This window comes from Megalobrama amblycephala, linkage group LG23, assembly GCF_018812025.1.
Source record: "Megalobrama amblycephala isolate DHTTF-2021 linkage group LG23, ASM1881202v1, whole genome shotgun sequence".
Taxonomy (NCBI): domain Eukaryota; kingdom Metazoa; phylum Chordata; class Actinopteri; order Cypriniformes; family Xenocyprididae; genus Megalobrama; species Megalobrama amblycephala.
Window position 1 is genome coordinate 8293212 of NC_063066.1, and position 23135 is coordinate 8316346.

A 23135-nucleotide genomic window follows, 5' to 3' on the forward strand; every position below is an offset into this window, starting at 1 on the left:
TAATGCATATTTATTTACAATAATGTGGAAAACGTAGTTTAAAAAGGGGGGAGAAATCTTTTATTGCTTCGTATGAAACCACAAGTTTTGACAATGGCATAACACACACATTATTACTAAAAAAAAAAAAAAAAAAAAAAAAATTAAATACAACTATACAAAGGCTCTAAACAGAATAGTTGATGTGCAATATTTTTAATGAGACATTAACACACTTTTATTAATCCACAATCTTATCCTCTCCATGACGCATTTACACCGAGTGTTTTAGGCAGAGAAGAACATGAGTGCTAGTTAGCAGAAGAAACACTTTCAGACGCTCAGGTTGTCCATTCTTAGACCACTGCTGGCATCTTTAACTGGATTACACGGATTGTCATATATTGAATGACTGCAGTGAAATATGTACTGTAGACTGAAAAAGTCTATAAAAATATAGCAAGTAAATAAAGTGAATAAAAAGGTAATTTTACAAGACAAAACACATAACTTGCTCCTCTTCAACATCATCAGACCTGGTTGTTAAACAACAGGGTGACCCATGAATACTGTACATTAGACATGTCGAACATTTAACAATAACTGCACAAACACATGTAACATGGATAAAAATAAAAAGCATAGTGTTTATCAGAATACAAGAAATGGTGTTATCTGAGCAGCTTAACATCTCTGGCACATAAAATAAGATGTAGTCAGTATATTAATCCTACATCTTAGAATTAAACAACAAGACAGTCAAACATGTAAAAGCTGGATGTTCACCAATATCTGCAATTCATAGTCTTCCCAATATCTATTCTAATGTTTCACATTATTTGATAATACCATTTTACCTCAAATTTGTCTCATACCTTTAGTATATATAAGTATATATGTTTTATTATTATTATTAATATTAAGATGGGAAGTAACCTTGAGATACTGTCTGTGGAAATCTTAATACTTTATAGAAATTAAAAAACATGCTTTCCCTTTCACTTCCAAACACATTTAAAAGCAGGGGTGTAAATATTAGCTCTGACAACAATTCAATGCTATTCTAATTAGCCTATTTATTAATGATGCAATGCAAAATTAAGCATTATAAAGAAAAAAAAAATGGTTACGAATAATCTTCAGTTATATTCTGAAATCACAAAGTTGAAGGACAATTTATATTGGGTATACACTCTCAAAAATACAGGTTCTAGATTGGCATTGATGGTCCTGTGAAGAATCTTTAAAGGATTAGTTCACTTTCAAATGAAAATTACCCCAAGTTTTACTCACCTTCAAGCCATCCTAGGTGTATATGCCTTTCTTCTTTCTGATGAACACAATTGGAGATATATTAATAAATACCCTGACGCTTCCAAGCTTTGAACAGGACCGAGTATGAGCTGAAGAAAGTGCCTCCATCCACATCCATCCATTATAAACGTACTCCACACGGCTCCTGAAGTGAAGTGATGCATTTGTGTGCAAAAAATATCCATATTTAACAAGTTATGAAGTAAAATATCTAGCGTACAACGTACGAAACGTCGACGTACGAAAAAACGGAACTGGCGTCATGTCAGTTAGGCTTTTTGCTAAGTTGAATAGGGAAGGCGTAGGATGTAGCGTAAGCTTTTACACTTTCTTTGTACGTTGAATACAGAAAGCAGTCTGGCGGAAGCTCAATATTTTAATTCATAACTTCTTAAATATGAATATGTTTCTTGATATAATATAACTAAGATTGTGTTCATCAGAAAGAAAAAAAAGTCATATACACCTAGGATGGCTTGATGGGTAATTTTCATTTGAAAGTGAACTAATCCTTTAACATCCATAGAACTTTCCATGCACAAAAAGTCCCTTAAAGTGGAAGTTCTTCAGATTATTAAAATATTCTTCACACTAAGAAAAATAAATGGTTAAGAACTGTTCACTGAAAGGTTCTTTGGAAAACCAAAAATTCTTTTTCTGAAGCGAAATCCTCCTTCTGGAACCTTTATTTTTAAGGGCGTTTTCACACCTGGCTCGTTTGAAGAATTTTTTTTTTTTTTCCCTGGAACCTGATGCGTTTTCTCTCGGTTCATTTAGGCCTATATGAACATGGCAATCGCGCTTGGATTCACACACATACACACAATCGGTCAGAGATTGCCTGAATGAGGAGGTCTCGGCACGCTTGAAAATGAACTCTGGGCCGATTCGCTTGTGGTGTGGAAGCGATGCGACCCAGTGACCCATCAACGGACCAATGAACCAGGCTGTATCACAACATATGATGATGGGTTACATTAGGAAGCAGATGCTTTAGCCAAGAAGGCCTTAGAAAATTCAGAAATAGGATTAAATATTCCATTAATCAAATTCGAAAACAATTGGCTAATAAAAATGTGTAACTAATGAAAGGTTCATGTTAGAAAATCAAAACAAGACATTAAGTATAATGACTTGATTACTAGAATTTTTAAAGGCAACTAATCTAATTAAAAGAATTAAGTTCAAAGCCCTCCCCCCGCCTTTTTTAATTTTTATTTGATGCTCCACACTCCATCTTAGTAAGTGGTGGAAATGCACAACACGTTTGTTTGCCAACCGCCACTAAATCCAAAGAAGAAGAAGAATTAAAGTTACGTACGTTGAGTGAAAAGCAGCAGTGTTTGTTTTGCTAATGCCTCTCTCTAAACGAATCATGGGTTAACCTGGAGCAAAGGCGAAGTGAAATGCCAAACACATTTCAGAACTACTGTCCAAAACACACAAAAATTTTTACAATGTGTTTAGCGAATGTCTCAAAATATGAGCTTTAATCGCTCAATAGAACAATGTTGCGTGAAGGCTACAAAACTTTGACATAGGCTACATAAAAGTCTGAGATTTACTTTGCAAGTCTGGGAGATTTGTCAAATGCACACTGACCAATGAGAGGTCACGAAACTCGTATTCACATTACAAATGTTGCCTTGACCAAAAAGAAATTGCAACATTGTAACAATTTTAATCCCTGTTTCGGAACAAAGCAAGCGATCTACGGTTCTGAAAACCACCTAAGAGTGTATAAATAGAATCAATTCCATAATCAATACATTGAATTTTCATTGCCAGATCATACACCCCTAATGTGCTATTACATGATATGATCACATCACAGGTGAGAGCATCAGCACTGATTGTTCATGATGGCAGTGAGTGTAAACGCAGAGCTCAGGCCTATCAGCTTGGTGGTGAAACAGATAGTTACTGTCAGAGTTTGTCTTTAACACGGGCTAGTCTTCTCTATGTGTGTCACATACTCCACAGTGCCTTCATTTCCTGTCAGTATCTTTTTCTCCGTTGCAACACCACAGTTCTGTATATGCCTCTTGCGTTCATCACTATGCCACATTCCATATCCAAAATAAATAAGGAAACCTGCGGATTGATATCAAAGTTAAGATCAAATTTGCATGTCAAAATTATTTTAAGTCATTGTTTACTGAAAAGAACAAAAAAAGGAAAAGAAAAACCGCAATGAGACCTTTAGATTTTTTTGAATGTGGTTTAGGATTGCATCCTGCGTTTGTGTGTTTACCCAAAGACTGCACGTACCTATGGCCATCCAGATGGAGAAACGGATCCACGTGTCTCCGCTGAGCTGAACCATGAGATACACATTGACAAATATACTTAAGATGGGTAGAAAGGGCAACAGAGGAACCTGAAGCAAAAAAAAAAAAAAATACATGCTGATTCAAACCTGTGCTTGACTGCACTCTGCTCAGCACTCAGTAATGAAATGACCCAGACTAAAAAAGAAACAACACGATGAATGGAGACTCTTTCGGGTCATATCACTTGTTTTTCAAGCCAGATAAGGATAGCACACAATACGGCCCTCCAAAGAACACAGAGTGCTTGGCAAACACAGATATTTTATACAGGCTATTACCCTAAAACTCAGTGCTGTTCTGGGCAGAATACACATAACACAGATGCAACATGAGGCACATTTATTAAAGGAATAGTACCCCTAAAATAAACATTCTGTCATCACTCACCTTTATATCATAAAAAAGTCTAGGCAGAATGTCCATGTTTCAATTAAAATAAAAGTGAAAGGCAGCAGTTCATACAACTTGTGTACTATTGCAAGTCTTGTGAGGTCTTTATATGATAGCTTTTTGTGCATAAGTGACCAAAATTATGACTACTTTTAGTAGATTGACTGGTCTCCATTCACTTTCATTATATGGAAAAGATCACATTCTACTTAACATCTTTTTGTGTTAACGTACAGGTTTGGAGTTTCTAAGGATCTTTAAAGGATTATTCCATTTTCAAATAAAATTTTCAAATTCCGTAAATTGAACAGGGAAGGCGTAGGACATACAGCGTAAGCTTTTTGAAGAATACGGAATCACGTTCTGGTGAAAGCACTTGTGATGCGATCATTTGTGTCTATTTTTTTTAAGAAAATGACCGATCGTTTCACTAGATAAGACCCTTATTCCTCGCCTGGTATCGTTTAAAGCCCTTTGAAGCTGCACTGAAACTGTCATTTTGACCTTCAACTGTTTGGAGTCCATTGAAGTCCATTATAAGGAGAATAATAATGGAATATTTTCATCAAAAACCTTAATTTCTTTTTGACTGAAGAAAGGAGGACATGGACATCTTGGATGACATGGGGGTGAGTAAATTATCAGGATTTTTTTTTTATTTGAAAGTGGACTATTCCTTTAAGTACGGAAGAGGATTAGGGCCAAGCAATAATAAAAAAATAAAACCATCTCGAGATTAAAGTTGTTAAATTTAGAGAAAAAACTCGTTAAATTTAGAGAAAAAAGTCGAGATTAAATGTTGAGAAAAAAGTCATTAAATTATGAGAAAAAAGTCATTAAATTACGAGAACAAATTCGTTAAATTACGAATTTTTTCTCATAATTTAACGACTTTTTTCTCGTAATTTAATGACTTTATTCTCAATTTAATGAGTTTATTCTCAACATTTTATCTCGACTTTTTTCTCGAAATTTAACGATATTTTTCTCATAATTTAACGAATTTGTTCTCGTAATTTAACAACTTTTTTCTCGTAATTTAATGACTTTATTCTCAACATTTTATCTCAACTTTTTTCTCGAAATTTAACAAGTTTTTTCTCGAAATTTAATGAGTTTATTCTCAACATTTTATTTCGACTTTTTTCTTGAAATTTAACGAGTTTTTTCTTGAAATTTAATAACTTTAATCTCGAGATGGTTTTATTTTTTTATTATTGCTTGGCCCTAATCCTCTTCTGTATTTAAGAGTGTGAACGACCTGGGTATTTCTACAGGAAAAAAAATTGTTTTGATTACTAAAAAAATGTGTAACTGTCACAAATACTTGCATCTACTATAGCTGTGGTTTCATTCAGCAGGACACATTAAATTGACCAAACAAAGACATTAAAAATGTTACAAAAGATTTCTATTTCAAATAAATGCTATTTTTTTTTAACACTTTCTATTCATCAAGCAGTCCTAAAAATATATATATCATGGTTTCAACAAACATATTAAAGGATTAGTTCACTTTAAAATAAAAAATTACCATTCTAGGTGTATATGACTTTCTTCTTTCAGATGAACACAATCAGAGTTATATTAATAAATCACCCTAATGCTCCAAAGGCAGTGCACGGAAACCACCTGTTTGAAGTATAAAAAAGTGCATCCATCAAAAACGTACTCCACACGGGGGTTAATAAAGGCCTTCTGAAGTGAAACGATGCGTTTGTGTAAGAAGAATATCCATATTTAACACGTTATAAAATAAAATATCTAGCTTCCGCCAGAACTCCTTCCATATTCAAATCTCTTGCAGTTCAAAACGCTTACGCTACATCCTACGACTTCCGTATTCAACTTACAAAACAAGCACAATTGACGCCGTTTTTTTTTGTAAGTTGAATACAGAAGGCGGTCTGGCAGAAGCTAGTTATTTTACTTTATAACGTACTAAATATGAATATTTTTCTTACACAAACACATCGGTTCGCTTCAGAAGGCCTTTATTAACCCCTGGAGCCATGTGGAGTACGTTTATAATGGATGGATGCACTTTTTTTGAGTTTCAAACAGGTGGTTTCCATCCACTGCCATTATAAAGCTTTGGAGCATCAGGGTGATTATTAAAGGTGCTAAAGAGGATGTTTTGTTTTATAAATTTTTGCAATATTACTTGAAACTGTCTTTACTAACTGATAAAAGACTATTTATTAGGTGCACTGAAAGTAATAATATTAATATACATCATCTGTGCACAAGGTAGGGCCTTAAAAACATCAGCCAATCGTTTACGCGATCATCGCATAAACGATTGGCCCTCTGGCTTGTCAATCACTGCCATGACGTTCCTTGTGAGAGACGTGCGCGGATTGGCCCTCTGGCTTGTCAATCACTGCCATGACGATCCATGTGAGAGACGCGCGGCTGCGCGCTCCAGTAACTTTCCACACTCCACAGGCGCCGCATGCAATGTTTTTGTCAGGAGACAGGAGTCACAACTGCAGATTATGAGTTACCTGCGGTGAGTCCGACATAATGAATCCACGGCTTTAGGTCGCGCACACACTTAACGATTGTAAGGCCGATTATGAATGTAAATTGATACTTATGACTGATCACGCTCAAACGCGTCCAGTCAGAGCCAGTTGCTTTCAGTCTGCGATTACAGTCGGTGTTCAAATTCCATGTGAAAGTATATAAATCTGCTTCAGGAGCAGGAAACAATCGCTGTATGTTGAGCATAGTCAGAATGTTTTAGCTAGTCGTTAAATGTGTGCCCGGCTTAATAACACAGCGAATGCCGGTGGTAAACACTCGTGTTCAGATACTCGTGCACGAGTTTTGGGAGGCGTTCCCTCTAAATGAGCTGTGAAGGAGGGGGTTGTTCTTACCCATGCGCTAATTTCAAATACTTAGTCGACAAAAAGAACCTCTTTAGCACCTTTAATATAACTCCGATTGTATTCGTCTGAAAGAAGAAAGTCAAATACACCTAGGATGGCTTGAGGGTGAGTAAATCATTGGGCAATTTTCATTTTAAAGTGAACTAATCCTTTAAGCAATGTGTGTGTGTGTGTGTGTGTGTGTGTATATATATATGTTTATATATACTATGTTTAGGTAAACGTTTGGATTTCAAACCTACATACCATAAAGGAAACTTTCTTCCTCGTCTGCGGTTGTCTGCATACTAGAAAGATGCACATGATGAAGATGAACAGAGATGCGGCCAAGACTCCCAGGGCCCAAGGCTCCATGGCAATAATGGCCTGTCCGTAGTATGTGTTGAGTGTGCTCACAACACACACAGTAAGCACTGCAGGGAAAACAGACACAGATCAGGATGACAATTTAACTCTAATCAGCTGCAGTAAAGACTTTTAAAGTTGTCAAACCAATCTCTAACTGCTACTGTACTAACCCATGATGATAACAGACACATTGACGGCTGTGGAGGTCTGTTCAGTGGGCAGCAGTGGAGGGTTGAGCAGAGAGCGCAGGGTTATGCCTCCATCCTTCAGCATGTTCAGATGAGACTCAGACTCTGTCAGCTCAGACTCACCAACTTCTTCCTTGCCTTCATTGATCCTAGACCTCTCAAACACAGCATCTGGTTGATACCTGACACATACATTTTATATTAGAATAGCTGCTTATGCCACTAGAAACAGGAAACATGATTAAAACACTAATACATCTTTTTGTATAACGTGATTAATAATTCATTAAATGTGACAGTATCATTTAAGCTCTACAGAGAAAATTATCTATGTATGTAAAATCTGTCAAACATACTTTTATACAGTTGAGAACTGACATAACCACTAGATGGCAGATTACTTATTGTACATGCATCATTGTACCAACTAGGATTAGGGTGTGATTTCATAAAGTACAACATGTTTCTGGAGCAACATTCTAATCAACCAATCAGATTTGAGGGACAAGTTTACAGTTTATGTCAAGCTTAGACTTGTTAAGGGTTGATGCTCCTACGTCAGTGTTATTATTTCCCTCTGATTTTAAAGATAAGTTATGGGTAGGGTTAGGACTAAAATTTTCAGACAGGAATGTTTATCCAGGAACATGTCTTACTTGGAAAAATCATGGTGACCAGTAGATTAGTAATTCCACTAGTTGAGGCATCATTAAGATGCATTCTCATATTAACAAATAGCAATGCTGTCATTTTTTCATTTTTTGAAAATTAATGTTTACTAACCTGAGGATGAGAACACAAGCAGCCACTAATGAGTACGCCAGCAAAGTTCCAATAGACATCATGTCTACCAGCGCTTTCAAGTCAAACAGAAAAGCCATGATAGCTGTAGGTATGAAACAATAGCTGATCAGGTGGAGTTTAAAACTATACATCAAATGCATAACACAAACTATAGGAATTTAAAGCATAAATTAAATGCTTTACATACATTGGCTCCAATTATTTAGACACTTAAGTCACACTTAAAATGCACACATTTCATGGAATAACTATATTTTTCTCAATTTTCTCAGCATTTTTTGCAATTAGAAAGTGAACAGTATATCTAATGTTTTGTATTGCATAAACTTTTTTTGTAAAATATTTTGCTTGAAAAGTGTGATGTGGCCTTTTCAAATAAATTACAACCTGTTTCATATTATATTGATATTTAATGCAATGACATTCATACATTTATAAGTGTGGCTTGGTTGTCAAAAGCCCACAAATACACCAACAGAGCATGCAAAGTTTATTATTTCATTTGTATTCATTTAATGAATTAAATCTTCCTATTTTGAAGAGCCTGATTATGAAACTATGGAATTTCCAAAATAATCCAAGTGTAAATGAAAGCTACAGTGTATTGCACATCATCAATGAGATACAGATACTGTGTGTCTTTTTAAATAATTAATGCAGATTCCTTCAGTAGTGGATGACTTTAAACTCAGGATGCAATAGCATTGCTATCCTCTTATGAAATCCACAGCAGATGTGCCCTACGACTTCATATACAGCTGCTCAGACTTCCCTCACAGTAAGAAAGCAGTGTACTAACAAACATACAGTGCTACACTATGGGCTTAACATGTGCAATGTTCAGGGGGCTCCAAAAATCAAATCTGCCCTGCGTCCTCATCCCCCGACTAAGCTTCCCCTCTGCTTTCTCATTCCTTAGAAGTCCTTGGAATCCATAAGCATCCACTGAGTAACCCCCGCTAGCATCAAAGTGCTGTATTAACACACTGTAGGGGAAGAACTAAGAATCTCTCCCTGCAGCTGTCATCAATACATTAGACATCTGCACCTGACACATTAGTGTATGGGCTCGACATTAAGCCTTGTCATGTGCTTGTCCTTCAGACAATAAATCGTTCATTCACTTGTTCAAGTAAAAAAGTTGCTTGTTCAGAAAAAATAGTATTTTTTTGTGGTGTAAACATAATTTACTATCATGTAGGCCTATTATTCTATGCATATTTGTGATATTTACCCCAAGAGCATTTTTTTTCTTTTTTTCATAATCTTATTAAAGGTGCCGTAGAACGTCTTTTCAAAAAATGTAATAAGTCTAAGATGTCCCCCTAAATGTGTCTGTGAAGTTTCAGCTCAAAATACCCCATAGATTTTTTTTTAATTAATTTTTTTAACTGCCTATTTTGGGGCATCATTAACTATGCACCGATTCAGGCTGCGCGGCCCCTTTAAATCGCACGCTCCCTGCCCTCTGTAGCTAATGGGCTAATGCTACACTGTTGGAGAGATTTCTAAAAAATGAAGTTGTGTTTATGAATTATACAGACTGCAAATGTTTAATAATGAAAATAGCGACCTAGTCTGCTGTGCACATCCAGACGTTAATACTGGCTGCCCTTGTGTAATTCCATGGGCTGGCATATGCAAATATTGGGGTCATACATATTAATGATCCCTACTGTTACGTAACAGTCGGTGTTATGTTGAGATTCGCCTGTTTTCTGGAGGTCTTTTAAACAAATGAGATTTATATAAGAAAGAGGAAGCAATGGAGTTTGAAACTCAACGTATGTCTTTTCCATGTACTGAACTCTTGTTGTTCAACTATGCCGAGGTCAATTCAATTTTTGATTCTAGGGCACCTTTAATGGGTATAAATTGGCTGTTACCAATCAAAGCATTTACACTGAAAAATTACAACTGCATTAAATAATGAGATTGTTTTAAATATATATTTTTTTTAATATACAAACAAGGAATGTTGGAAAGAATTATACTTTTAAACATGAAACGAAACCGCCAGTAGGTGGTGGCAGGTGACCTTCGCCGCGTAATATCATTGCACCTGCTGCACCCATTGTACGGCAGCAAAGTTCCTTGATTATTACACCTTAATGAGAGTATAGTTCATAGCCATATCGGCCAAGAAAATTGCAACTTTTCATTTTCCGTCTTAGTACACGATGTAACTACAGAAGAGTCAAGTTTTAAGTAGGAAAAATATCGAAACTTCAATGATCTATGCTAAGCTGCAGCTAAAAGTGCTACCGCCAGACCCTGAGATCGTCTGAATGGATTTGAAAACGGTAAAACTCAACTGTTTAACTCTTAGGTGAGTTGGAAAATGAGCCTATTTTCAAAAATAGTGGTGTGCTCCTTTAAGTGAGTCACTGAGTCATTCATTCAAACGATTCGTTCAAACAGCTGATTCATTTTTATGGGTCATTGACAGTCTTAATAAGTGAGTCATTGAATCTTTGACTCAACCGATTTGTTCAAAACACCGAATCATTCATGAATGAAAACACGGTTGAGTGTTGCTATGAGATGCGCTATGTATTTTTCCTGCTGTGATCTTCATTTGGAACTATTTTCGCTGCTGAAACAGAACAAAAACAGCCAATATTGTGTCTAAAATGTAAGTGACTTAATTTTAACTACTTGTTTATTGAACTGTTGTATGAAATCAGTCACATTTCAATTGTGATGGTATTCAGGAAAACAGCACTCTTGGTCATGTGATGTTGCTTAACTGTATTATCTGTTATAAATATGAAAACTCCACATTTGTAATTTTTACTGCAGTATGTTAACTGAGTTTCTTTGTGTGTGCTTTGTTTCCATTTCTCCTCAAGATGAGGCTGCGTGAGCCTCAATAGCGCAACTTTGTTACCGGCAGTACATTATAGGCCCTGTGCCAAATGGCACACTTCATAGCACTTTCGGTCTTGTGGACTTACAATGGCTGCCGCGTGCGCGTGTCCGTTAAGTCCACAAGACCATAGAGTGTCCCATTTGTCAGTTTTAAGTCTCAGTGCTCTTGAGCGCCCCCTTTGCGATTATTATGCGCCCTAGATGCGCACTTTTTCCGAGCCCGCGCTGGTGCGAGCTCTGCAACAGACATCTTCCCAACAGTCAAAGCAGCATTACGTCACGAAAGTGTGGACTCGTAGAAAGACCACAAGAGTTTAGGGTGCCATTTGGGACTATCAGTACATATTACACTAAATGAAATAAAATTTTTTTTGTTTGTTTGTTTTAATTGACGTTTTAGTCCGGTTGGAACTAAAACTCTTTTACTTGCCCCATCAAAAAATCCACTTGTCCCAGACAAGCGGACAAGCGTTAATGTCGAGCCCTGTATAAAGTAATAGTAATTTCCTTTCTTTTTCCTGCAAACACTCTACATATCACTTTTGCATGCAATAAATAGCTTTTACAGAGATTTTAACTACATACTGTATATTCCCACAGATTTTTATCACCACCACCAACACCACAGTGAAAGCATGCTTCCATTAACAGGGTAATTAAGCAGGCACACTGCACCTCCACCAGGCTGACACAAACAGGACAGCAGGCCATGCAAGGCCTACCTCGGTCTTAGCTTACCCGCGGTAGTGCCCGCTGCCATAGTGGCAGCCACTGGCGACTGACGCTTACTCACTTTGGAAAGAAATCTGAATAGCACGCCATCTCGTGCCATGGCAAACAGAATGCGTGGAAGAGGGAACATAGAACCCAACAGGCTAAAAACAAAAAAGGAGTCATGGTTCAGACACCTGCAACTCTGGAGGGAAAAGAACATATTAACCAACACCGGCAAGTGTGAAGGAGCAAATAGCAGGGTTTTATAAAAAAAATTTCACTTGCAGGGGTTTTCAGTCATTGGAAATTAAATTTTAAAAATATAAATATTAAGCTCAAAAAAGAGCATTTTCTTGCTAATAAAATATTTAGAAAATGAGCATAAAATTCACTGAATATATATTCACTAAATGAACTGCATTGTTTTCCATGACGATTTATCATGGCCTGGAAGTTTCAGTCTTTAAAAAAAATCCTGAATTTATTTTTTGTGAATGCTGGAACCCTGTAACAGATGAATTTGAGGTGTTCCCAATTTCGTATATTTCGTATTTCCACTCTTTTTCACATTTGCCTGGTGGATCGCATTAGTGGTTTGCACAGCAATCGTGCTTCCATCTCTCACCTGCAACTACACCTGAAGACATTGTAGCAATAAGAGGGGTCATCGTCTTAGGATTGATTTGGGCTAACGCTTTGAAAAGCACCCCATCCTGTGCCATAGCATAGATTACACGCGGCATTGGGAAAATGGAGCCCAGCAGACTGCATGTGAGGCAAACACATCAGCAGAAGCAAAGTGTCAATTAATTACATGCTGCAGATCTGATCCCAAACACTTCTACCGCTGTGTACTATACAGGCCTCCACAAACAATGATTTTTATTTTAAAGTAAACATGCATGATTGATGAGTGTATATTATTCCACAGAAAACAAAATTGGTGTTTCGACTGACATTACTCTTTTATGTTTTTAACTCCTCCCCTTCAATCACAGGATATATAGACAACATTTTTCACTAAATCAATTCCCAATGGATACATTAAGTCTGCTCTATATTTTGTTCTTTGTGAATATTCTGTTTAAATAAAAAAAAAAAAACACATTACAGAAGTAATACAGGTTGCCAAATGCTGTTTCATGTTGACTTTAGGAAATATAAAATTTGACAGCACATCGTATAGCACTTAGCAAATGAAGCAAATGGGACCAGATATACAGTTAAATCATTTTCATTTTTTCCTGGGAGTGTTGCACAAGGCCTATAGGCTATGGTATAATGTTTTATTAAATTCAAAATATGCCACAAGCGTTCAAAGAAAAGTAGCTCCAATAAAGATTATTTGATCTTGGATATAAAACTTTTATAGCAATAGAGTGCAACAGTCGGGTTCCAGAAGTAAAAACAAAATTGATTTTTAACATTAACTTATAAACCTTTAAAGATAACCTTACTGTGAGCTATGAGGTTGTTAATCAATGATATTTGCTTCTATTGAAGATGTCAGCCTGTATTATTTCAAATCCCACCAATCAGAGAGTCGAAACAAACCGTATCTACCGATCTCGTTAGCTCTGCCCACTCCCATGAAGCACTGCAAATGATGCAAATGAGTCAGTCTCTGTACACTCTCAAAATACTTAAATATTTGAATATATATGCATATTTTGCAATAAACTTAAAATATTGTTTATATAATCAACATTTTTGAATGAGTAGTTTTTCTCCATCTTCTCTAATTCAATTATGCTGTTCGCAATGCTTTATGGGATTGTAGTTCTTTCTATCACCAAAGCCGTTAAAGGGATAGTTCACCCAAAAATGAAAATGATCCTATGATTTACTCATCCTCAAGCCATCCTAGGTGTCCTATCTTCTTATAGACTAACACAATCAGAGATATATTTAATATTAATAAAGGCCTTCTGAAGCAAAGCGATGGTTTTTTGTAAGAAAAATATCCATATTTAAAACTTTATTAACTATAATAACTAGTTTCCGGCAGACGGCCGTACACATCGATTTGCAGTGGAAGAGTAAAGCCTGACCCAACGCATGACACAATGATGAATGCGGAAGCACAGAGGATAGAGCAAAACAAAACACTTGTCTCAAGAGATGCTCTAGTGACTGACGTTAGAGGTTGCAGCCTTTAGCCTCCTTTTTAGAGCGCCCGACTCTTATGTCCCGCTTGGAGCGGACAGGTGTGAACTGAAGGGGCTGCAGATGGATGCATTTTTTTGGGCTTCAAAATCTCGCCCCCCATTCACTATCATTATAAAGCTTGGAAAATCCAGGATATTTTTAAATATAACTCCAATTGTGTTAAATCATGGGATTATTTTCATTTTTGGGTGAACTATCCCTTTAAGTACCTGTAATTTTGTCTGATTTTCAAATACTTTTTTGCTTCAAATCAAAGTTTGTAATGTTATGATTCACCTCGTAGATGGTTGGCTTGCTTCATGGCTTAAAATGCTTTAACGTAGACTTTTTTGACCCTATAGGACTAGAGAAATTAATGGAAAAAATACTTCCGGAACCAACGCTGCTAAAAAAATTAGGTGTGCACTGTTGCACTCTATAGGGTCAACATAAGAGGTTGTATACTTTACCATTCACACACCCGGATGTTTTTGAACATAATTAATACTAATATCAAAGAAAATCTAATAATCATCACATAAATACTTATGGGATGAGTGGAGTGTAATTCATGCAGCTTCAGGGAGCTTTGCTAAATGCCAAACAATACTCCTTACTGATTTATCACCAGGAAAAAACAGAAACACATTCCACATGAAAATTTTGTTCTGAAAGAGAGCAAGTATTTAAAGCAATTTAAAGCGAATAATAATAATATAATGTGATTAATTAAATGCTGTGTATAATTATTTATATATATGTCTCTCTTTCAAACAAATCACCATCAAAAAGTCATTAGGGATGCAAAGCATAGTCCACCACAGACCCAACTAAGAACTCCATTAAAATTAATTAGGAAAGTGTTGTGTTTAACCAAATGACAAATAAATAACAAAATGAATAAGTGCACTTTTATGTAAATATTCACAATGTTTGATTTGAGCATGCTGTCTCAATACAGTCCTGTCAGAAGCCTTGGCCAGCAGAAAATCATTATGGGAGCAAAGAAAGATGTTTACCTGGTTGAGAGAGCACAGAGCGATCCTGCCGCTACTACATATTTCGCAGGCCCCCAGCCCACATATTCAAAAGCCAAGGGTAGAGGACTCCTCTCATCCAGCAGATAGTAGGGCATCATGAGGGTGAGGGCCGCTGACACACCAAAGTAGGCAAGGAAGCAGACCAGCAGGGAAACGACTATACCAATGGGAATGGCCCTCTGGGGATTCTTCACCTCCTCACCTGGTCAGAATCACAAATATCAGCACTCTTGGAACTCAAGATCAGATTGGAGGCTCTAAAAATAACTGTGCATAAGTGACTGAATACCTGTGGTTGCAATGCAGTCAAATCCCACAAAGGCATAAAAGCATGTGGCTGCGCCAGCAAGCGTCCCACCAAAGCCATAAGGCAAAAAGCCCCCTGCTCCATAATCGCTGGTGACATTAACAGCATGTGAGAGATTCCTGTAATGAGATTGAAGTATATTTTCATATTTGAATGGTTCACATATCAGGCTGGCATAATTCATCAACATGTAAAAGAAGAGGAGGATTAAGAAAGAGATATTCTTCACCTTGTGACAACGGTGAAGTTTATGAGAGATTCTTCTGAAATATTCCAATTTAGTGCGTCTCCTTTGACGAATCCAGATATGATAACAAACATCAGCACAAGCACGTTTACAGCTGTGAAGATTTTGTTGATCCAAGCTGATTCTTTCACCCCAAATGAGAGAAGACCTGTGAAAAACATTACAGTGACAGACATCGAAATTCAATTTAGGGAAAATGCATGTGAATTTCAGAAATAATTTATATAATAATATAAAAGTTTTTATAGCTACTAAACTTTAATGATAAAATACACATATTTATTTAGCAGGTGCTTTTATGCAAAGCTCATTATAAATGAGGAATACAACCAGTGTTGCATGTAATTCATTACTGTGTTATTAATTACTGTAATTTAATTACTTTTCCCTTGAAAAGTAAAGTAAGGGATTACTCTAGGGCTGTACGACATCGGAAAAAACTGATATTGCAATATTTTGTTTTTCTGCGATATATATTACGATGTGAAATAAACTCACCAGATTAGTTTAATAGCTCTATTTGGAAAGAATTAATAATTCTAGAATGATTGGGGTGATTTAAATGAAATAAACAGCGCTTTCTATTTTTCAGGTAAGTATTCAGGTACAGAAAATGAATTACCAAATGTGAAATAACACTGTATAGTCTTAACTGTATAAATTGAATATAATTAATCTGTGTAAAAGATGCAAAAGTGATTTTCTCTTTGTATTTTGTTGTTTGATAACATTCATGACACAGAAAGCAGCAAGAATATTAGCCTGCTGTCACTTTAAGACCCAATGCACGGATCCAATATAATTATACACATCCGTTTTCTTTGTTTGCGTTACCTAAGCCATAAGTTTACAAGGATGCTCGCATTTACTGACATTTTGACATAATTTTGCGTGTATGTGTCCATTCAGGCACAAATAGACGTGGAAGTGAACGGTACGGTGTTCACGTGCTGTCTGTGCGGCTCTGTGTGTGCGCACAGAAAACCTAAAACACGTGCAAATGACGAACTTTCGCTCTATGATGGTTAAACTTTGCAGTTAATCCGAGAATCACGTGCGTTGCCTGGTCTGTAAGGATTAACGATCCCTATCCACCTTACTCCTGTCCTGACGAGCATACTTCATGCAATGTGACTATCGCGGATGCGCACATCGCAATATCGATGCTAAAACGATACATCGTGCAGCCCTAGATTACTCTAAATTTTTCTGTGAATTGATTACAGTTTCTTATGATGTAATTGCACTGAATACGGTATAGACTATAGAACTATTCTGTATAAAACAATAGTGGATTTAACATCAAAATTTAACGCCTAATGTTAAAATGTATGTTTTTAATGTAACCTTCTCCCTTTAAAGGTGCCCTAGATTCAAAAATTGAATTTACCTCGGCATAGTTACATAACAAGAGTTCAGTACATGGAAAAGACATACAGTGAGTCTCAAACTCCATTGTTTCCTCCTCCTTATATAAATCTCATTTGTTTAAACGACCTCCGAAGAACAGGCGAATCTCAACATAACACTGACTGTTATGTAACAGTCGGGATCATTAATATGTATGACCCCAATATTTGCATATGCCAGCCCATTCGACGCATTAGACAATGGCAGTGTCTGGATCTGTGCACAGATGAAGCATCAAACTAGGTAAGCAAGCAAGAACAACAGCGAAAAATGGCAGATGGAGCAATAATAACTGACATAATCCATGATATCATGATATTTTTAGTGATATTTGTAAATTGTCTTTCTAAATGTTTCGTTAGCATGTTGCTAATGTACTGTTAAATGTGGTTAAAGTTACCATCGTTTCTTACTGTATTCACGGAGACAAGAGCCGTCGCTATTTTCATTTTTAAACACTTGCAGTCTGTATAATGCATAAACACAACTTCATTCTTTATAAATCTCTCCAACAGTTTAGCAATAGCCGTTAGCCACGGAGCCCAGCCTCAGATTCACTCAGAATAAAACTTTAACATCCAATTAAATACTTTACTCACATAATCCGACGCATGCATGCCGCATGCATGCCGAACATCTTGTAAAGATCCATTTGAGGGTTATATTAGCTGTGTAAACTTTGTTTATGCACTGTTCAAGGCAAGCGCGATCTCCGTGGGCGTCAAGCAGGAGAATTAAAGGGCCAGTAGCACTGAATCGGCTCATTTATAATGATGCCCCAAAATAGGCAGTTAAAAAAATGAATGTAAAAAAATCTATGGGGTATTTTGAGCTGAAACTTCACAGACACATTCAGGGGACACCTTAGACTTATACTACATATTTTTAAAAAAAGTTCTAGGGCACCTTTAAATACATTGGTCAGTTCAAGAATAATTTATGCAGTTTTATATTATTTGAAAAAATTAAAATGTCTATCCTTGTATTGTTCAAGGGTTCGAGGATGATATGGGATTTAGAAAGCATGCAATACTTTTAAAAAACAGTAATTAGAACAGTAATCTATAACTTAAAGATGTAATTAGTAGCTAGAAATTAATTACTTTTTAGAGTAACTTACCCAACACTGAATACAACTATCTATTAAGAAGCCAATAACACAAGAAGTGCTAACAATAAAAAGTTTCAATCATTGTGCAGAATAATACAGGCTAGATCAAGGAGGAATATAAGAAATAGTGAAATAGTTTTTTATTACCTGACAGGAGTAAGATCAGGCAGACAGCAAAGAAATCAGGGTACTCTGCCAGGCCAGGCAAACTCATTCTGAAGTACATTTTGCAGAACTTTTCAATGTGGCCCCCTATAAGCTCATCAAATGTCCCACTCCAGGCACGTGCCACACTAGAGGTCCCTGTCCCAACAGAATATCAGTTTATGTTTTAAAAATATCCTTTTATTTGCTATATTACTGGTTTGACATATTACTAATTCATAATTACCAATGACGTATGACAGAATGAGATTCCATCCTGTGATGAAGGCCCAGAGCTCCCCTACGGTCACATAGCTGTACAGATAGGCCGAGCCCGTCTTGGGTACCCGCGCACCAAACTCAGCATAACACAGGCCGGCCATCACAGATGCTAGAGCGGCGATGAGGAAGGACACCACGATACTGGGGCCAGAATTGCCTTTGGCCACCTCCCCAGCGAGAACATAGACACCGGCCCCCAGTGTACTTCCCACCCCAAGGGCAATGAGATCAACAGTGGAGAGACAGCGGCACAGCTTGGAATCCTCCAGACAGTCCTGGTCCACATTCTTCCTCCTCACAAGGGAGCGGCAAAATGTAAGGCAATGTTCCAGCATTCTTCCTGTAAGTACAAACTGTCAAAGAGAAATTTTGTCAAATAACACTCCGGGCTCTTTTGGCTTCGTCTGAATGGAATGACACTTGGTGACTTTTGTCGCATTAGTAAACACACACAAAAAAAATCATGGACATGATTCGGATATGTTAAAGAGTAAAAAAAAAAATAGTCAGACTTGGCTCCTTCACGGTCAAAAATATATGAACTAGCGTGAGATAACACGAGCACGTTTTTGCAAATATGTGAAATAAAATCAATAATACAGCCACAAAGCAGTAAAAAATGAAAAGCAAGGAAAAGGTTACACAAGGGTACAATATGGACACACCCACTCAAACACACACTCACAGACACACAACACACTATTACACACACACACACACACAAATGAACTGGTGTGGCTGTAACAATATGGTAAAATTGAGCCAAAAAACTAAGAAATAAGATCAGACCCAGATTTATTAAGCTGTGATAAAAACATACCTGTTCATTTTTGTAACATTTTTATAGAATTTTGATGTAAATGTGTTCACGTGTTCAGGTTTGACTGTAGTAAAATTATGCAAAAACTGACACTTCAAATCAACATTTAAAAAAAAAAAAAAAAAAAAAAAAAAAAAAAACGTGACAAAAAGTAGTCTTTGAGAAAGTATAAATCCAAACCCACAAGGATAAATAAATCAAGTACACTAACTGTATTTGTTTTTCTAGTGTTGAGTATATGCCAAGAGAAAGTAAGATTTCTTTTCTTTATTATGTTTTATATTTTCATGACCCAATCTGTCGGGTGAACATTTTTGGAGATGATTTGACTAACACGGCACAGAATAAATGCACAGCACAAGATTTTGATTCTACAAGATCAGTAGTATTGAGAACCGTTTTGAGGCATGTAAAAGAACAACTGTATTATTCAATAACACTTTTGGTCTTTGTTCTCACTTGCAAATGTCTGCAGTTTAAGCTGTAGATTTTAGCATTGCCCAATGTAGAATAATGCAAAAGCCTTAGGCATTATTGCATAAAAATGGGCTAAAGTGCTTGTATTTTGATAGGCGTAGGTATTTGGCACATCGCTTATTGGCCAGAGCACTTTTGTGCAATTAAAGCTTTAAATTTGTTGGTTTATTTTAATGGCTTACAAGTTCATTATAAATGTATAAAGTATGATGGGTTTATATAAAGCAGACTTGAACGTTTATATAAAGTATGTAGACTGATATACAAACTGAGGACAATACTAGGCTCCTCTAGTATTACATTTTGTTACCCTTACAGAGTTAATTAAAACAATTTTGGTTATAGTACTGTCTCTTTAAAAAAATCTAAAAATATATATTTTTTGATAATGTATATCTTTATACACTACCATTCAAAAGTTTGGGGTCAGTCATTTTTTTTAATGAATCAATACATTTATTCAGCAAAGACACCATGAACTGATCAAAAGTGACATTTATGTTATAAAACATTTCTATTAAAAAAAAAAACATTTTTTCCCTTGCGCATCAAATCAGCATATTAGAATGACTTCTGAAGGATCATGTGAAACTGAAAATTGCTGAAAAATCTGATTTGACATCATGGGAATAAATTACATTTTAAAAGATATTCAAATAGAAAATACTTATTTTAAAATGCAATAATATTTTACGATATTATTGTTTTACTCTGTTTTGCTAAAGGCCTTTAAAAACATTTTAAAAATCTTACCAACTCCAAACTTTTGAATTGTAGTGCACATATTTTTATACACGCATATACAAACAGCATACAGAACAGCTTTAGAGATTCAGATTTTTTTGCCTCATTTTGCTTGTAAATGAGGTTGCAGACCAAAGCTGCTTCCTAAATAACTTCATTTACATGTAAAAGAGGCATATTTTATAAAAAGATTTAGCACATTGTGATGTGTGTGAGCAAATGGCTGGGCATTAGCATTACATTGCATCTGCTGACAACCTGTGAAAGGTGTTAAGGACTCACACAGGCAGAGAAGATTGACATGCATAAGTCTGTACCTGTGAGCTGAAGCCCTGAGGGCTCATCACGCTTTACGGAGCATAACTTGACAAGCAACTCTGAAGCTCAATTACAGCAAAGTATATTTAATATCTGAGTCAGAACTTCTTCTGTCTTACTGTAATGAGTGAGTGGATATCATTAAAAATACAGTACCAGGTACAGACTTCGCACATGCAATGATCATAAACTACTTTCACATATTACTCTGTTTTTGGAATAATCTCTTCAATGGATCTGATAAAAGTATTTAAAGATATGAATGTGTAAATGCACATGAGCAATCATCTAAAAGTATGCATTTTCATAAACAAAGACACTAAAACTTACCACCTGGTGAGAGACTGGCAGATGTAGAATCACGTTATGGAAGTAATGCCTTTCCTCTTACAGCTTTCATGCAAACACACACATACACGCCCACACACTCACACCTCTCAGGGATCTCCACTGATGTCTTTAAAAAGCTCACGAGTGCAGGAAGATCCAAGTCAGTCCTTCCCAAGTCTTGTTTCAAGTTTGCCCCTTCCTTCCCCTAGCTCAAATGACATGTCAGCCCACAACCACACTAGTTTTACTGCCTACTTTACTCTGTCCTGGTTCGTCTAAACTTGCCCTGCCCCCTGTGTGGATAACTGGTCTGGCAGCTGTGTGCTGCCCCAAAAAGGAGGAGGGAGTCTTACACTTCACACAGAGGTAATGCTAATATCCCAATTCAAACAGTCACTCTAGGATTTATGAAAAAAAAAAAAAAAAAAAACTGTGAGTGAGTGTGTTAATAATGCTTATTCTTTTTTTTCTCTCTCTCCCTTTTTTTTCTTTTTGAAAACCCCCTGATGGCCGAGTAAGTCCCAGCTGCCAGTGCACTTACTGACCGCTGATAAACAGTTAAGCAACTGACAAACATTGAGACAGACAGATCTGTTTGCCCAGTGCAGTCCGGAAGAGTCGCTAAAAGCATGGACGCTGATTGGACAAAGAGGTCTGCAAGAGCAATCACAGGTAAGGGGCTTTAATGGATGATTGTTTCCCTTATATATAATCTCATGAGCACTGGGATACTGGGTCAATAGGCCTCTTCAAAATTTGCAGCACTGCTAATATCACAAATAGATTTTTTTCACAAGGTGAGTGTCATTTTAGTGAATTTTAACACAGTCAAAAGTCCAGTTAACCTTGTACTTTTTCAAATTAGTACTGAGTAATATTAACTAACTACATGTACTTAAAAATGATCACAAATGATGATTTTTAACTCCAACTGCTGCCGTCTGTCAGTCAAATAATGCATGTCAATGGGAACTCTATCAATAAGAGTAAAAAAAAAAAATGCACAGACAAATCCAAATTAAACCCTGGGGCTCGTGACGACACATTGATGTCCTAAGACACGAAACGATCGGTTTGTGTGAGAAACCGAACAGTATTTATATTTTTTACCAAAACATTTTTTACCTCCAATACACCACTATGTCCAACTGCGTTCAGCACTCGGTTAGTGAGGTCTGATCGCGCTCTGACAACGGCAGTGATGTCTCACACTTATTGAAGTATATGCGCGAGACCTCACTTCCATTGTCAGAGCGTGTTCAGACCTCACTAACCGAATGCTGAACGCAGTTGGACATAGTGGTGATTTAGAGGTTAAAAAATGATATAAATACTGTTCGGTTTCTCGCACAAACCAATCGTTTCGTGTCTTAGGACATCAATGTGTCGTCACGAGCCGCAGGGTTTAATTTAGATTTGTCTAAGCAAGTTTTTTTGACTCTTATTGATAGAGTTCCCATTGACACGCATTATTTGACTGACAGGCGGCAACAGTTGGAGTTAAAAATCATCATTTGTGTTCTACTGAAGAAACAAAGTCACCTACATCTTGGATGCCCTGGGGGTAAGCAGATAAACATCAAATTTTCATTTTTGGGTGAACTATCCCTTTAATATACAGTTACAGTTAGAGTTAGGGTTTGGTTTAGAGTTATGGTTACTTGGTCATGGTCATCTTAAAATAAATGTACTTTTTTGTTTTAAATTCTAAAATGTTCAATATAGCATTTCTCTCTATATATGGTCAGAGCAGGTCTGTAATATACCATTTAATCGCAGATTCCCATAGATTTAAGTCAGGGTAGCACCATATTTCATTTTTGACAGGAATGAAAACAAGGCTGTATAAGGAATAGAAGAACAGTGCATTCAATGGATTGTACTGCTGTTTAACAACATGAAGATTGTTCTGCTGATGAATG

The 23135-nt window shown here is 36.5% G+C and overlaps 1 protein-coding gene across 2 annotated transcripts; it reads right to left on the reverse strand.

Moving 5' to 3' along the window:
• Nucleotides 1-179: 179 nt before the first annotated feature.
• Nucleotides 180-21496, reverse strand: slc7a2 (solute carrier family 7 member 2). 2 transcript variants are annotated; one of them, XM_048177099.1, is made up of 12 exons: nucleotides 21214-21496; nucleotides 18490-18877; nucleotides 18246-18401; nucleotides 15560-15725; nucleotides 15313-15449; nucleotides 15003-15225; nucleotides 12461-12600; nucleotides 8230-8332; nucleotides 7429-7628; nucleotides 7157-7323; nucleotides 3565-3673; nucleotides 180-3387 (listed from the first exon to the last, which is right to left on the reverse strand). In XM_048177099.1, exons 2-12 carry the CDS (start codon nucleotides 18857-18859, stop codon nucleotides 3233-3235), a joined length of 1926 nt encoding a protein of 641 aa, XP_048033056.1. In that variant the 5' UTR covers nucleotides 18860-18877; nucleotides 21214-21496; the 3' UTR covers nucleotides 180-3232. The 2 variants fall into 2 exon arrangements, with proteins under 2 accessions (XP_048033056.1, XP_048033057.1); XM_048177100.1 differs by lacking the exon at nucleotides 12461-12600 and adding an exon at nucleotides 11860-11996 and having other exon boundaries at nucleotides 21214-21490.
• Between the last annotated feature and the right edge of the window lie 1639 nt (nucleotides 21497-23135).